Source organism: Lissotriton helveticus, chromosome 2_1 (assembly GCF_964261635.1).
Source record: "Lissotriton helveticus chromosome 2_1, aLisHel1.1, whole genome shotgun sequence".
Lineage (NCBI taxonomy): Eukaryota > Metazoa > Chordata > Amphibia > Caudata > Salamandridae > Lissotriton > Lissotriton helveticus.
Genome location: NC_136059.1, coordinates 1105862710 through 1105878389, shown reverse-complemented (window position 1 = coordinate 1105878389; position 15680 = coordinate 1105862710). Strand labels below are relative to the sequence as shown.

At 39.8% G+C, this 15680-nt stretch overlaps 1 protein-coding gene across 1 annotated transcript in view; it reads left to right on the top strand.

Moving 5' to 3' along the window:
- Window positions 1–15680, top strand: part of LOC144819607 (glycine N-acyltransferase-like protein 2) — a 68403-nt gene that overhangs the window by 32850 nt on the left and 19873 nt on the right. Inside the window, exon 2 of the mRNA XM_078677428.1 lies at window positions 10387–10494. Within this exon, the coding sequence (XP_078533554.1) occupies window positions 10387–10494 (108 nt within the window). The remainder of the gene's footprint in view (window positions 1–10386; window positions 10495–15680) is intronic.

Here is a 15680-nt window from a genome sequence, read left to right as displayed (position 1 = left end):
TAAAACATCTGAAAATACAGTTAGATAATGCCATACAGAAATAATTATTAAAAAACACATTGATGTTAGTAACTCAGCAAATCTCAGGCTTTTCCAACTTCAGACTGGTCTTAACTGTTATTCTTTGTTCCAGAGGCCTTGAAAAATTGAACAGAAAATGAAGGTGCACTTCTGAAGGATTGGAGTAACTGTTGAACTTTAAAATGAGGTAGCCCTCTGGCTCACTCTATCATCCTACATTGGCTACTTAAGGAGGATAAACACTGGAACACTTGGGATAGTATTTTAGGCTCTTTTGGAGCAATAGCTAAAGCTACCTGCAGCCTCTACCATGAATAGGCTAAAATCCATATACTTGCTTGAAGCTGGGTACTCTGAATTGTGAAGAGAGGCAGGATTTGACTTCCTTAACAAAAAGGAAGTCTCTTATTAAGAGTAAAGCTGCCCAGATCCCTGGAAGGTCTGCACAAGGCCCAAAATAACTGGAAAATGTTGGTAGAGACTGCATCATTTGCCTTCAGACTACTAGGAGAATATGGGTCATGAGATCAGGTCAGATGGCCAGGAAAAGGAACAAAAAGCCTAAAGAGCAAGGTCATCTGGCTCATGTGAAACAGGGATTGTTCTGTTGCATCAAGTAGTTGAGGCTGCACCATTGCTGATCTGCCAAGTATCCTTAAGATCACCTGAACCTGTTTTTCCATTGTCAGAGAGCAACAAGGTGTTTTACCTTTGCACCCCTAACATGGGTGTTGGTTCCATATGCATGAGGTGGTTGAGATATTTCCAGAATGACTTGAACTATTCTTTCTAGAGCTACAGTCTTTAATGGTCTTGGTTAGAACCCACCTTCAAAATCCAGTTCCTTGTTGGAACTGGTGAATTCTCGGAGTTCAATGGCGTCTTGGCACTTATTGTTGTGAAAGATCACAATCTTTGAGAATGTCAGGACTCCAATGTAAGTCTGTCTCACCCTACAGTTGTTCAAATAGCTGGTCCTCCTGTAAGTTGCACATTTAACTTTGATTTGATTTGAATTTTGTATAGTGCTGCATATGCCCATGGGCCTCATGGGCCTGCCTTATGATTGAAGGAGGAACATTGCCTGAACATTATTTGATAGGGGAAGAGTAAACAAACAGTTTTTTGTGATTTTTTGAAAGCAAGGAAGCTGGATTGATTCCTCAGGTGTCATTGCATTTGATTCCAAAGAAGATAGGTAGCATAAGAAAAGTTTCTACCTCCCCAAGAAGCTTTGTGGATAAAAGAGACATACAGTTTCCTGGCTTTGACAGATGAAGCAATCTGTTAGAGATGTACCAGTAAATTCTGTTTTTAAGGAAATCAGGACCAGAGTGGTTAAGCAACTTGTGTGCTAAACAGAGACCTTTGAAGGCAACTCTCTTTTTAATGGGTAGCCAATGAAGTTCATTCATGACTTTGGGACTGGCTCAAATTTCCTAAGTTTTTAAGAACCCGGACTGCAGCAATTTGCAGTCTCTGAAGTCTGCTCACAATGCCCTGCTGAGCTCCAACATAAAGGGTATTGCAATAATCATACTTTGATAATGCAAGAAAAGTGACCACTGTTTTCTGCAGGTAAAAAGGTAGAAAGGGAAGAATGTTACTCAAAGTTGTTAAAACGAGGAAACACAAGTAAGTGAGCTGGCTCGTCTGATCTCTAAAAGGGAGATTGGAGCCAAAATGGATTCCCAAGTTCCTTGCTTCAGGTACTAGGATGGAAAGAGAACCAAGGGATTGTGGACACCAAGTGTTGATGCAAAAGGAGGTATACCGTCTAAAGAGGACCACCTCTATCTTTTCAGAGTTTCATTTCAGACAGTCGAAACTCATCCAGTTGATTACTGCACTCATGCACTTGTTAAATCAAGAAGTCACTTGTTCAACATTGTTGTTTACTGATACCACAATTTGGGTATCGTCAGTGTAGGAAACAGTGGAGAAGCCGTACGGTCTTAGAAGTTCCAAAAGAGGAGCCACCTGTATATTAAATAATGTGGGACTTAGTGAAGACCCTTGCGGTTTACTACAGGGTAAGATGAAAAGCATGGAACCAAAACCAACCATGCAGAATGTCTGCTACCTGTCATCCAGAAAGGAGCAGAGTAACTTTAAGGCAGAACTCTGTATGCCTATCTCTGTCAGCTGGTGTTTTAATAACGCATGACTCACCACATTGAAGGCTGCGGATAGGTCCAAGAGGACCACTGCAGCCTTACCTCCCTTGTCCAAGATGCCCCAAATCTCCTCTGAAACTGCTACCAGCACAGTTTTGGTGCTGTGGGCTTTCCTAAAGCCAAACTAGGCTTTGTACAGAATACCATTCTGGTAAAAAAATGCAGAGAGACAGAAATTTAGATGTCTTGCCAGGACTTTAGCAAGCATAGGGAGTCAAGATATTGGCCAATAGTTCCTTTCCTCTAGGGGGCCTAGAGTTGGCATTTTGCGAAGTAGCAGAATTGAAACTTTTTTCCATTCTAATGGAAAGCAACCAGACTTTAAACCATTGTTCAGCAGCAAATCCTGTGGGGGTACAAAGGAATTGGCTAAATCTTGCAATACTTTAGTGGGGCAAGGGTCAGTTGGGGTTCCAGACTTTGTGAGCTCAATCATGCATTCAGTAGAAATTGTTGGAAACTCGCAGATAGCTGGATGGCTAGAATATAAGGGAGTGGTGGATGGGAACTTAGAATCAGTCCCCTTGATGAGGTTAAAGTTGTTTCAGCCTGCCTCTACTTCATTTCTAAAGTAAGTCGCTAGGTTATCACAAAGCTGTTGGGTGGGCAGTATTTTAGTGGTGGCAGGACGGGGAAGTGGAAAGGCTCTTTGCTGTTTGGAAAGGATCCAGAGACAAATTAGTGGCAGACTTGATAATTTGGGGAAAATAACTGATTTTCTCAGAGAATATCAAGCTCTGGTATTCTTGAATCAGTAGTTTGTATTTCATCTTTTTGTCTGGGGCATAGTTTCTTCTCCAAACCCTTTCTTGATGATGACAGCTTTTCTTTAAATCCCTAAGCTTGGAGGAATACCAAGAGGCCAAACGGCGAGATCTGTGTTCTTCTTAACGGGGCCAACTTGTTGGCTGCTTCTTGAACCCAGTTAAAATAATTAGAAGCTGCTATGTTGGGGTCTTCATGAAAATAGGTTGGGAAATCTCATGGTTCCATACCAGACCTGTTTTGTTGATGGTGGGTGGTTTGGTTAGATGCTTCCTTAGTTCAGCTGAGAATAATGCTAAACTGCAGTGCCGTATGATCAGACCATGTGAGTGGGAGGATATCTACTAGCTGTAACTCAGGGTTGTTTGTGAAAATACCATCTAATATATGTCCTGCACTGTCTGTAGGGGAATTCACCAGTTGGTTAAGTTCAAAACCCAAAAGATTATCATTGAGTCTTTATTTTCCGGATCATCTAAATGGAAAGTAAAGTCCTCTAGCACTGCAAGATTACCAATTGCACACTCCCTTCAAGGAAGTCAATGAGGGCTTATAAACATTGGTTCTGAGACCTGTGTTCTGTAGGTCAAGAGTCCATGAAAAATGACATTATGGTTTATTTTCCAATTGAAGGAGGGCTTCGCAATCAGTAATCTTTACCGCATGGCAGATCTCTAGGGAATTCTTATAGATAAGTGATAAACCTCCACCATGTATTCCTTCTCTATCCAGTCCATTGATTAAGTAGACAGCAGTGGCTAAATCTGGGGCAGCAGACTTATCAGCCCATGGTTCTGTAAAAAAAGAGAAATATCAGGACTACAGGACTCATGGTACTCAAAAAGCTCATATTTATGTTTAATCATTGACTGTACATTCAATAACAAACACTTTCATTTTTGAAGTGAAGTGGGAGGTGGTATTATGAGAGCCGTCTTGTTTATGTCACAAGTGAACTGGCATGTGTCACAAACATAAACATCATGCAGAAGATTAAAACTGAAGTGACTGCACACTGTGTTTGTGTGTGTTCCCACACTTTTAAATTGGAGTAAAAAATGTACTTGAGTACTTACAAAGCGGTCCAGGGTTCCTGGTACAGGGCGCAGCCTGGCTGCGGACAGGGGAAGATGGGTTTGCCTTTGGTGTGCTGGCGGCACGCCCACTGCGTGCATCCACTGTGCGGACGCACTGTCATGTCTAAGATATAGCTCACCTGGTGAGAAAGATTTGCCAAGTGGACATGGCTAGAGTCCTCTGCTGGATCGTAATCCAGACAGGCGAACAGGAAACAGGAAATTAAAGCATAAAACCAAGGTCGAGTAACCCCACTAGCCTCCAAAGGCTCCCCTATGGGAGGCAGGATACTGGCAAATCAAAGTGACGTTAAACCACCAGTGTGAAAAGAAACAATAAAATAATAGTAAAACAGGTATAAAGCCCACTAAAATATGGCGCCCAAACTGCATGGAGCCAGGTAACTCCTAATATGGCACAAATGTACATACAATGAAAACAAATAGGGCCAATTCCATTCCTTTGTTATAGGCTGCATGGACATGCAGGCATGTCTAAGATATAGCCCGCCTGGCGAGGGGGTGTGTGCCATCGGGGGCATGGACAGAGCCTGCTGCTGTGTCATAATCCAGAAAGGAGAACAGAAAACAGGCGGGTCTAATTAAAATACAAAACCGGGGTCCAACAACCCCACAAGCCTCCACAGGCTCCCCGGCAGGAGACAGGATACTAGTAAATCAAAGTGAAGTTAAAACAACAGTGTGAAAAGATACATTAAAGTAAAAGTAAAACAGGTATAAAACCCACTACAATATGGTGCCTAAGCTGCACGGAGCTAGGCAACTCCTAAACTGGAACAAATGTGCCTACAAAGAAAACAAATAGGGCCGTTTCCAGTCCTTCATCTCACTTTTAAATAACTTTACTGATTATGGCTATTCACAAAATAGTGCAAAGTTAGTTTAAACTGCAGATTCACATTTATCTACCCCCTGAGAAAAAGGAATGAAGCCAAGTGCACAAGTGTAACTTACTACTACCGAAAAAAAACCAGTAGTAAGCTCAGCACAATAAATGGCCAATCACTGATACTGCAACACACTCCCATAAAAAAATAATGGCGGTAGGGAGTTAAAATAAAGCCCCATAAGAAAAATTGCAAATTATTTAACATGGTTAAAAGTATACATAATTCAAGTTTAATGATAAACAAATAAAACATTTTTTTATTTAATTATAGAATATTCTAACTAACATTTCTGATTTTTGAATTAATGTAAGAATAAATCTCACTAAAATAAATTAGATTACTTTTAACCAATGCTATACAAAACATTTAGCACCAGATTATGATGTTGGTCGGAGTTGGCTCCGACCGACATCGCCACAGAATCGGGACCAACCGACCTCCGGTCAGCGGTCCCGACCGCATTATTATGATGCGACTGCACATGGTGCGGTTGCACCCTCACATTTCCCTATTGTAGCTTGTGCTGTGGTAGGAAACCGGCTGCAGCACAAGCTCCCATAGAGAAATGGAAGATTATGTAAATCCTTGCACCCTGTGGCAGGGACCTCACAACCGTAGTCCGTTGAGGCAAGGGGGCCCTGCTAGAGGCTCCCAAAGTCACTTCCTGCCAGCCTTTCCACGTTGGAAAGGCCGTGTGAAACCAACATTGTAATCCCAATGGCGGAAACACTGTCCTAAAGGAATTACGTTGCAGTTCCTACTGGCTGATGGGCTCCTTGAGCCCGTCGGAAGCCAGCCGGAAGGACCAACCGGTTTGACTTCTGACCGCCTACATTGTAATTAGGCGATCGGAAGTCAAACCAGGGATGTTGGCCGGAAAGCCTCCAACCTGCTTTCGGAGGTTTTCTGACCAACATCATAATATGGACCTTAATGTTTATTAATGCATAATAAATGTTTTTAATTTTTTCCTTTAAATCGTTTAAATAAAAGTTTTACTTCTACAAAATAATGTTGATACATTTAATATAATGAAGGTAATTAAATATTTAGGGCACTATTAAGTCATTAGTATGGTAACATTATTTTACTTTGTACTAAATATGAACTAAATACACAAAAGCTATTTACAATGATACTTAACACTAAAATATTTTTTGTAACTTTTTCAAAGTTAATAAACTTTTTTAGCTTTCACCATACTTTATCATATGGAGGTCTACACCCCTACTGCAAGGTATCATTATGGGAGAGAATGGAGAAAATCAGAAACGGTTATTTAACTGATAACAAATAGCAAAAACATTTGTTATTTATGTTTTGACTCTGTAAGAGATGGCTGTCCCTTTGGGTCGATGCAGGTGTGATTGCACAAGTGTTAAATATACACATATGCATGACTAATGTGAAAAAAATACCTACTACCAGTGCATTCTCATTGCTGGACTCCCGACCATTTGTGCCCAGTCCAGTCAATGGATAAATACTGCAAAACGAATGTACCTGGATTTCGGTACCAACAGGTCGTTTTCTTCGGGGTCGAGATGCTGAGTGAGGGAGGCCCTGGAGGAAGGAATCCACGTGGGAGACTGAAGGAAATGGGTGAGTATGCACCCTAATTCCTTCGATTCCAACGACTTGAAGCAAGCGCTCTTACCGCCACAATCGGCTCAATGGAAAGCCAACTCATAATTCCAATTGGCAGTGAACTTGTCTGTACCACCCTCTGACAGCTGATTTCCCCCTACCGCCATCGCAGCAGTCTGCAAATGGCCGGTGGTATCAGGCGACTCCAGCGGTCATTCCTTCAACAGACGGCCAACATCATAATTCAGTGCAGTGGGTAATCATACGCCGCTTCCGCGAGGGTTACATTACTGCCAAACTCTTAATCAGGCCCCAAAACACGTTTTTCTTACCATGCCTACTATCACCTGTGCCTTTGACTGTGGCTGTGATATAATCTGTTTATTATACTTATGGTAAATATACTATTATTTGGTATTATATAGATTTTTTTGTGGATAGTTTTATTAAACAACACATATGAAATTGTTGCTATCTCAGAAGAGTTTGCAGAAGGGAAAATAACCAGGGAAGCATTACATCACGTGGTAGTAATTGAATAAACTAGTTGCGGAGTTAAGTCTAAAGCTATGCAGGTGTAACAAAGGAATTTCATTATTAAAAGCCTTGAAGAAACAGGTTTTTGAGGACAGCCTTAGGATGTAGGTCAATAGTTGGGTCTTAATGGATATTCTTAGTATAGGCAACTTTGGACAAAGGCAGCACATCGGTTCACATGCAACTTGCTGCATTGCAAATAGTCCCATGGATGCACAGCTAAGCGATGATAATGCAATCCAAAAATGAATCCATACTATTCATTGATCATTAAAAAACATTTTGGGCCAGATGAACTAAGGTTTTTTGCAGGTGCAAGTGGGTTTTAGACCCGTTTGCGCCCGCAAAAAACCTGTGGCCATGTACTAATCCTATTTTGCGAGTCGCAAATCAATTTGCAACCCGCAAAATAGGATTAGTGACTTGCTATTAGGAAGGGGGATTCCCTTCCTAATAGTGACACCAAAAGCTAGGTAGCAAAACACTCGCAGTTTTCCACCCTATTCAGAAGGGTGGTAAAGCACTCACAAACGGGAAGGCATCCCCAGGGGACCCCATCCCCTTTGGGAATGCATGCACAAACATTTTTTAAGGGCAGGTAGTTTTCCCAGGGACCACTGCCTGCCCTTAAAAAAATTAAATTAATAGTTACATTTTTATTTTTTAAATGCATCCTGTTTTCCTTTAAGGAAAACGGGCTGTATTTAAAAAACATAATTGCTTTATTTAAAAGCATTCCCAGACATGAAGGTCTGCTGACCCCAGCAGGCCACCATCCCTGGGAGTGCCAGCCATTCCAAATGGGGTCGCAAATTGCGACAGCCTCATCAATATGCATGAGGCATGCAATATGAGACCCCTTTGGGAATCTCAAACAGTGTCTCTGACACTGTTGTACATTTATTTTTTCGACTTGCAATTTAATGCAATTTGCGAGTCGCAAACATCAATGGTCGTACATCTGGCCCTATGTTCTCTAATAATGTTGCTAAATGGCAAACCTGCTTATATCTCTGTGCTTATTTTGGCAAAATGACTTTGATTGAAGATCAATGTAGCAATATCATGATTTAGTTTAGATTTTGCCTGTTTGTAAAGGAGGCCTCTCACATCTTTCACCTCTTTGAATATGAGATCAACACCTTCCTGAGGGAAATGCATTTGACATGGCATTCTGGTCTGAACAGGAGCAGCAAAGAAATCTATTATGAACTCCTTTACTGTCTGTAACACCCAAGGGTCTTGTGAAACGGCCTCATTTGGGAAATAGAGATAATCTGTCTCTTACTTTCAACAAGACTAGGGTAAGAACAATTACCTGTGGCTCTCCCTCCCCTGGCTTCCCCTCGAAATGGGCAAAAGTGCCCTCCTCTCCGTTCCTGGGGAATGAGGATCAGCCTTGCAAAGTCACTCTGCTGGTCATAACAGAGCCTGAAATACCATGCACCACTAGCAAATAGGCCCGCAAAGTTGCCGACATGGTAGAGATCCGTCCAAAAATGTGCATGAGAGAGGAGTGTGCTTTATCAAGGGACGTAAAACTCTGTACATACTTGTTAACTTCTTTAATGTACTCATCTCTAAATAAGAGCCTTGGAAGGAACGCCTGGCTTAGGTTGCTCAGTTTAACATGTATTCTGAGCAGAAGACCTTTCCTCCATTCGAATGAGAGCCCTGTGTTAGCATTTCAGAGGCAACAATATGCTTTTTGTGCCCAATTGAAAATGATAGCCAGGTCCGGACTCTACCCGAATGCATTAGCGTTCTCTTCCATACAGAAAATCTTCACTACAAGCCCTAGGATGTTCCAAGCCACTTATCCTGGTATAAAACAACAGCGGGAACCCATATACCCTACATCGGGCTGAGTGAAATGTGGTATGATTCAACAATGTCTCACCAGGTGCCAATCATAATGATAAATTATATAATGTAACTAAATTATAAAGACAAATAAGGTACAAAGGGAAAAGTTATGCGGTATATACTTTCAAAAGGTAAACATAAAGAGTTTGGAAGCAGCATTAAAGTTTTGTAAATGATATGAGATAAAGAGGATGGTGAATACATTGGGCCCCATTAGGATGCAGCAGCATGGTGAATACTTTGGGCCCCATTAGCATACAGCAGCATCCGCCGCAATGCCAAATTAACATGTTGTGCATTCCCATGCACAATGGGTCATGTACTTCGCGGTGCCTGTCACCTTGTGCATGGAACTGCAGGGGGGACCATGGGTACACCCCAAGTGCACCCCCCACCCCCCTGGGGTCATGCAACAGGCCCCCAAAGCACATCCCCGCCACCCTTTCCATGGCGGCATCTCCGCCATGGAAAGGCCTTTGAAACCAAGCATTGTAATATGGATGGTTGTGCCTTCTAGGCACCGCCACCATATTGTGCCCCAGCTCTGCCTGGCCGGCAATCGGAATGATTGCCAACCAGCAGAAAAGCGGCGGACGCACTTTGCGTCCCCCGCGATACCCCCGCCATAATAATATGGAGCGGGTAAATCAGGTTGGGATGGCAGGCAGATTACCACTGCGATCCGCCCCCCATCCTAATGACTAAGGGAATAGCGAACGATGCAATTGAGGCACTATAACATGGGAAAGAAAAAACTGTGTATGGACATTGAAACAACAAATATTTAGGCATGATTTAGTACTTGATTAGGTATAATTTGACAACATCATGGCATAAATAGACAGTCTGTGAATTCGTTGATGTATATCGAGAGCGTCTTGAACTTTGATACTTCAGTTCATCATCAGGACAGATAGAACACATAGATTAAAGATTGCTGTCTAAAAAGTGAAAGAAGAGTGGTATTTTTAGAAGTAGGGCCAGACAAGGATTCAGTCAATTACATGTAAAAGACGGAACATATCTATGGTACCTGTAAGAATTCCAGGGAACTCTAAAAATTGGGTCCAAAATATCTAATGTTAGCCCTAAATTTGGAACTGAAGCATTCCCAGAATGAAGCCCTCAGATCCGGACGGATAGAAACCCCCCATGTGGAAGGGGTGGGTGTGGTGTGCCGGAAAAGGATTGTTTGGCTCTGTGTGAAAGGAAATGAAACAAAAGATGTTTCGGTAAGAAGACCATGAATAAATGTGCCCACCAGTAACATTTATGGCTATCACCTGTAAAAGTTCCAGAGTAGTCACTGAAAATCCCAAAAATTACTTCTCAAACTCAATGCACCTCCATAACTTAACTTAAAGACTAACACTATTCAAAAGGTAGACAGAGAATATTATCTGATACTATCTAATTATATTAATTCATATTCCCCTTTTCCTACAGGTCTATGGGTCTGTTTTCCATATTAACAGGGGAAACCCTTTCAACCTTGAGGTGCTGGTTGATTCCTGGCCAGAATTCAAGACTGTGATTGTTTGCCCTCAGCCATATGTAAGTTTCTGATAAATTGCCTACTTTCTACACTCCTGCTTTTCCTACATGTAAACTATTCTAAATCAATAGAATGCAAAATTCAAACTAAGGATCTCTTTGCTGCATTTCATCAAAACAAGAAGAGAAAACCTTTGTGATGTAATGTGTCTGCTCAATTTAATGCCAGTGTTCTTTTGTCCAAAACATACATAGGGTTTTCTGATAACGAGGCCCACAAACCCTTTGGTCTGCAAGAAAAGTAATAGTGTTACAGGAGTCTCCCTTTTATAGGATGGTTTCCCTCACTCACACAAAGTTGGCCTGTTTCATCATAGGGTAACCTCTTCAGATTATGATCCTAGTCGTATTGAGGGCTACAACCCCCTCTCCATGAAGGAGGAGCTCTGGGATGTTCTTGGTAGGAAGAGGTATACTAAATACCATAGGTGAACTGAGTGTGATGGGGGGTGCAGAGCAATGTTGATTTGAGAGTAAAAACAAATCTATAACAGAAGGGCCAACCAACCAGCCTTCTTCAGGACCTCATGGAAGCTTCTGAAAGGTTATGTGTAAACACATTTTATGGAAAAGGGTGATAAAAACAAATTGCCATAGACAGAACCAGTGGTTGAAGAGAAAGCCCACTTTCTCAGGGATCCACTGGTAGTTTACTTGAAAGAAATAACATGTTTCAAAAGTAAATCAATTTTAATTGGTGAGACACACTATAGCACTCATTCCAAATTATATAGGTTACAGGAAAGGTCCTGGAATTTAATCAGGGCTTTCACAACTATCAGTAACCAACACGTCAACAGAACTTTGTGCTTATCAAAAAACATGCATGAGCTTACCCGCAGCCATCACATAACATGCCTCAACTTAACCTTTGCGCAAAACCAAGGTGGCATCAAGTCCTATAATGAAGAAAGAACATGTGCAAATCAATAAGTCAAAGAACAAAGAAGTGGTTGAAGCATGTGGCTCAATTGCAAACCACATCAATACCCCAACTGCATGAATATGATATCCCATCTGATTGTTAGGACTGATAAGCCCATGGCGGGTAAAAACATAAAAATCAACTGTTAACCAGTAAAGAGTCAAATTGCAGATGGTGAGACCCAAGGTTACGTATTATCAGTCAGACCCCTAATTGTGTCTCAGATACACCAGCAAATGCGCTATTCTACAGCCCAGTGTCAGGATAAAGGGGGACCGTAAAAAAGTATGCCTATATTAGATGTATGAATGTGGTAGGAACACATGCTTTACTCGTTCTCCATCAGTGGTAAAGTGGTCTAAACATGTTTGTTGAGATCCACTCTCACTTGCTTGCAAAAGCAGTGAAGCCTTCAGGACACAACCGCTTGTTATGACACCCTGATAGACTGGAGCAATACGACGGTCAAAGGTATACCGCTGATTACATCATGTTAAGTAGAACGTGTTTAGTGGGGCACCCATTTAAAAACTGCAATAAAAAATCTCAGTTACAAACTGCCTGCTATTGATGAGGCAACATACCTTGTGAACATGACGACAAGGGATTGCAGCAAGGAAGGCATACTTCACAGCGAGAGGCCAGGTACTATAGGTACCTAAAAAAGACAGGCAGGGTTTGAAAAGACGTGACTACGATTGTTTTTGGCTTCCTCGACCATCGAGGTGATCACAGCTAGAAGCCTGTTAGTGGGGTCCATTTTCAAAGGGCGGTAGACATTACTTACGTCTAGTTGTCTACGCAAGGTCAAAACACAGATAATGGAACACAAAAGTACCATTAGGTGCAATAAGCGAACCACCAAATTGACAACACACTTCCTAGAGAATGGTCAAAAGGCAGACGATCTGTCATTGACTGTACTTGACAAACCAATCATCCCTCAGTTTGCTTCCAATGTGACACAGTACTTTTTCAAGTGAGAGTTAAGATGGGTCTTCCAACTTCATAGTGACAAACAGGGTTTGAATGATGACATCCTGTGGTCTGCGATTTCATGGATATATATAACCCATTGATTCTAAGTTACACTCTAACATGGTTCTTACTGAGACAATAAGTTGAGCTATAGCGCCAAGATGCCTACGGGTATACGTCGCGCTTTACAAATCTTAAAAATAAATAAATAAATAAATGGTGGGCTTCATGTTTAAATATCGATGTTAAAAATATCGATGAAAAAAACATTGATGTAAAAATATCGTTCACATAAATATCGACTCCCTATTCTTTAACAGGTAAGTACAATAATATCGACTCAAAAATATTGATGTAAAAAATATAGATGTAAAAAATATCGACTTTAAAAAACATGACTTAAATTAAATTAATTGAATAATATTAATATCATTAACACAATTAATTACATTTAATATATATTCTAACTAATTATAACAAATAAACTTAATTTAATAAATATAAACACAACAAAATGTGTACATATACATATATTTACAAATACATGTTATTAACTATTATCTTTATTTAATTTATAAACTTTTTTAATTATATGAAAATAAAATAAACACATATATAAATAATTAAAAAAATGAAAAGAAAATATACTATATTTAGTTAACATATTAAACTATTTAAAAAAATACATACATTTAATAACAATAAAAATTTTAGTAGTTAAAACGTTGGATAGCGAGGGGTAAAAATTACTATTCCCACTCTAGTGAGTGCAACACTAGGGAAAGCGCTGGATAGCGTAGGGGTAAAAATTACTATTCCCACTCCAATGAGTGCAACAGTAGGGAAAGAGCTGGATAGTTGAGGAGTAAAATTTACTATTCCCTCTCAAGTGAGAGCAACAAAAGGGAAATCGCTGGATAGCGTAGGGGTAAAAATTATTATTCCCACTACAATGAGTGCAACAGTAGGGAAAGGGCTGGATAGAGGATGGGTAAAATATACTATTCCCACTCCAATGAGTGTAACAGTAGGGAAAGCGCTGGATAGCGTAGGGGTAAAAATTACTATTCCCACTCCAATGAGTGCCACAGTAGGGAAAGCGCTGGATAGCGGAGGGGTAAAAATTATTATTCCCACTCCAGTGAGTGCAACAGTAGGAAAAGCGTTGGATAGCGTAGGTGTAAAAATTGCTATTCCCACTCCAGTGAGTGCAACAGCACGGAAAGCGCTGGATAGAGGAGGGGTAAAAATTACTATTCCCACTCCAGTGAGTGCAACAGTAGGGAATGCATTGGATAGCAGAGGGGTAAAAATTACTATTCCCACTCCAGTGAGTGCAACAGTATGAAAAGCGCTGGATCCCCAAAAAATAATAAACAAAACCATCAACATTTTTATTACATTTAATTTCCAATATTAACATAATTAATATGTAAATCTAAATATATTATTATTAACAAATATCATAAAAAATTGTTAAATACACATTATTTAACACTGTAATATCCACAACACACACCTAAAAATAATTACACAATTAAATTAAATAATTACTAATTAATTAATGGCAATTAATTGATTATGTATTAATTAATCAATAAAACATTATTTACATAGCCCCTTTCACACCATTTACACATATAAACACCACAACACACACCTAAAATTAATTGCACAATTACAATGAATAATTACTAATTAATTAATGGTAAATAATACAAAAATATTTAATAAATATTCAATTACAAATTAATTACTTACCACCCTTCACACCATTTACACATATAAACACCACAACACGCACCTAAAAATAAATAAACTATTAACATAATTAATTATTAATTCACTAATTGAAATTAATTAAAAAATAATTATTAAACTATTATTAATTAATCAATTAGCACATTAATTATTCAATACTTTTTATATAATTAAATTACTTCCCACCCTATTTCCCTATAAACTTACAACCAGCTACGGAACTAAAAATGCAAAATTCTAATAAAAAAAAAATAACTACTATACATTATTAGTTAAATCTATATAATTAAATAACTTCCCACCCTATTCCTCTAAAACCCCACAACCCGCTACGGAACTATAAATGCAGAACTAAACTTAAAATAAATTAATAACTAGTAAAATTCTAAAACATATAATAAAATGACAAACAATTATCATTAAAAACACTAAAATACATAACATTATTAATAAATCGATATTTTTGTGAACTATATTTTTGTAAACGATATTTATTACAACAATATTTTTGTAATCAATATTACTTACCTGTCAGTCGATATTCTTCTCAACTAAATTTTTGTTGTCGATATTTCTTCCCCACGATATTTTTGCGGCGATATTTATGTCTCACAATATTTCTCCGTCGATATTCCTGCTCTGCACCAACATGGTATGTACATTTCCCTTCATATGTCATATCCTGAGTATAAATCCTTGTTTTTACTTAACTCCTGTTTTCATATTCACCAAGAGACTTGATACATAATCCTGTATACACTAGAAATTGTTACCTTTCTTTATTACTAACATAGTCACTAGCTTCCAAACTCCCAAAACAGCAGGGGCATAAACACCACCTACATTCTTTACATGCACTAATGGGACTACATTTTCCGGTATTTTGCTAGTTCTTTAGAGGTTCCATTACAACATCTCACATGGTACATGAAATATGCACGAGCGACATTTAAGTATGGGCTGAAAATTCGTTCCGCTCGCGGAATTTGTGGATTTTCCGCAATTTTGCAATCCGCGAATCTCACAAAATTGGGCCAAAATCCGCGAATCTGCGAGCGGGACAAATTTTGTTCAGGAACCACTTACAGGGTTACAGAAGGTGCCCAAGTTGAAGCTAATTTCTTTGTAACCATTTACAAAAGGGTTACAAAAAATTAACTTCAACTGGGGCACCTGCTGTAACCCTGTAAGTGCTTCCTGAGCAGCGCCTCGTTGCCTACTTGCAACTATTCTCTGACCCTCGAAGCAGGGTCAGAGAATAGTTACAATTAGGCAACAAGGCTCCTGTCACACCTCAGCAGGAAGCACTTACAGATATAAATAAAGCAGGTGCCCCAGTTGAAGCTCAAATTCAGTAACGCATTATTAATCAGCCCAAGAATCTAGTGAGCACGGTCGATGCTAGGCAGGTGTGCTTTCTCCCAAAATCTACCGTCTACAAATAACTGTAATCCGTGATGGAGGTCTAGGCATCCACGACTTTCTCGAGCGCAATCCCCCTGTACTTCCAGTGACCAGGAGG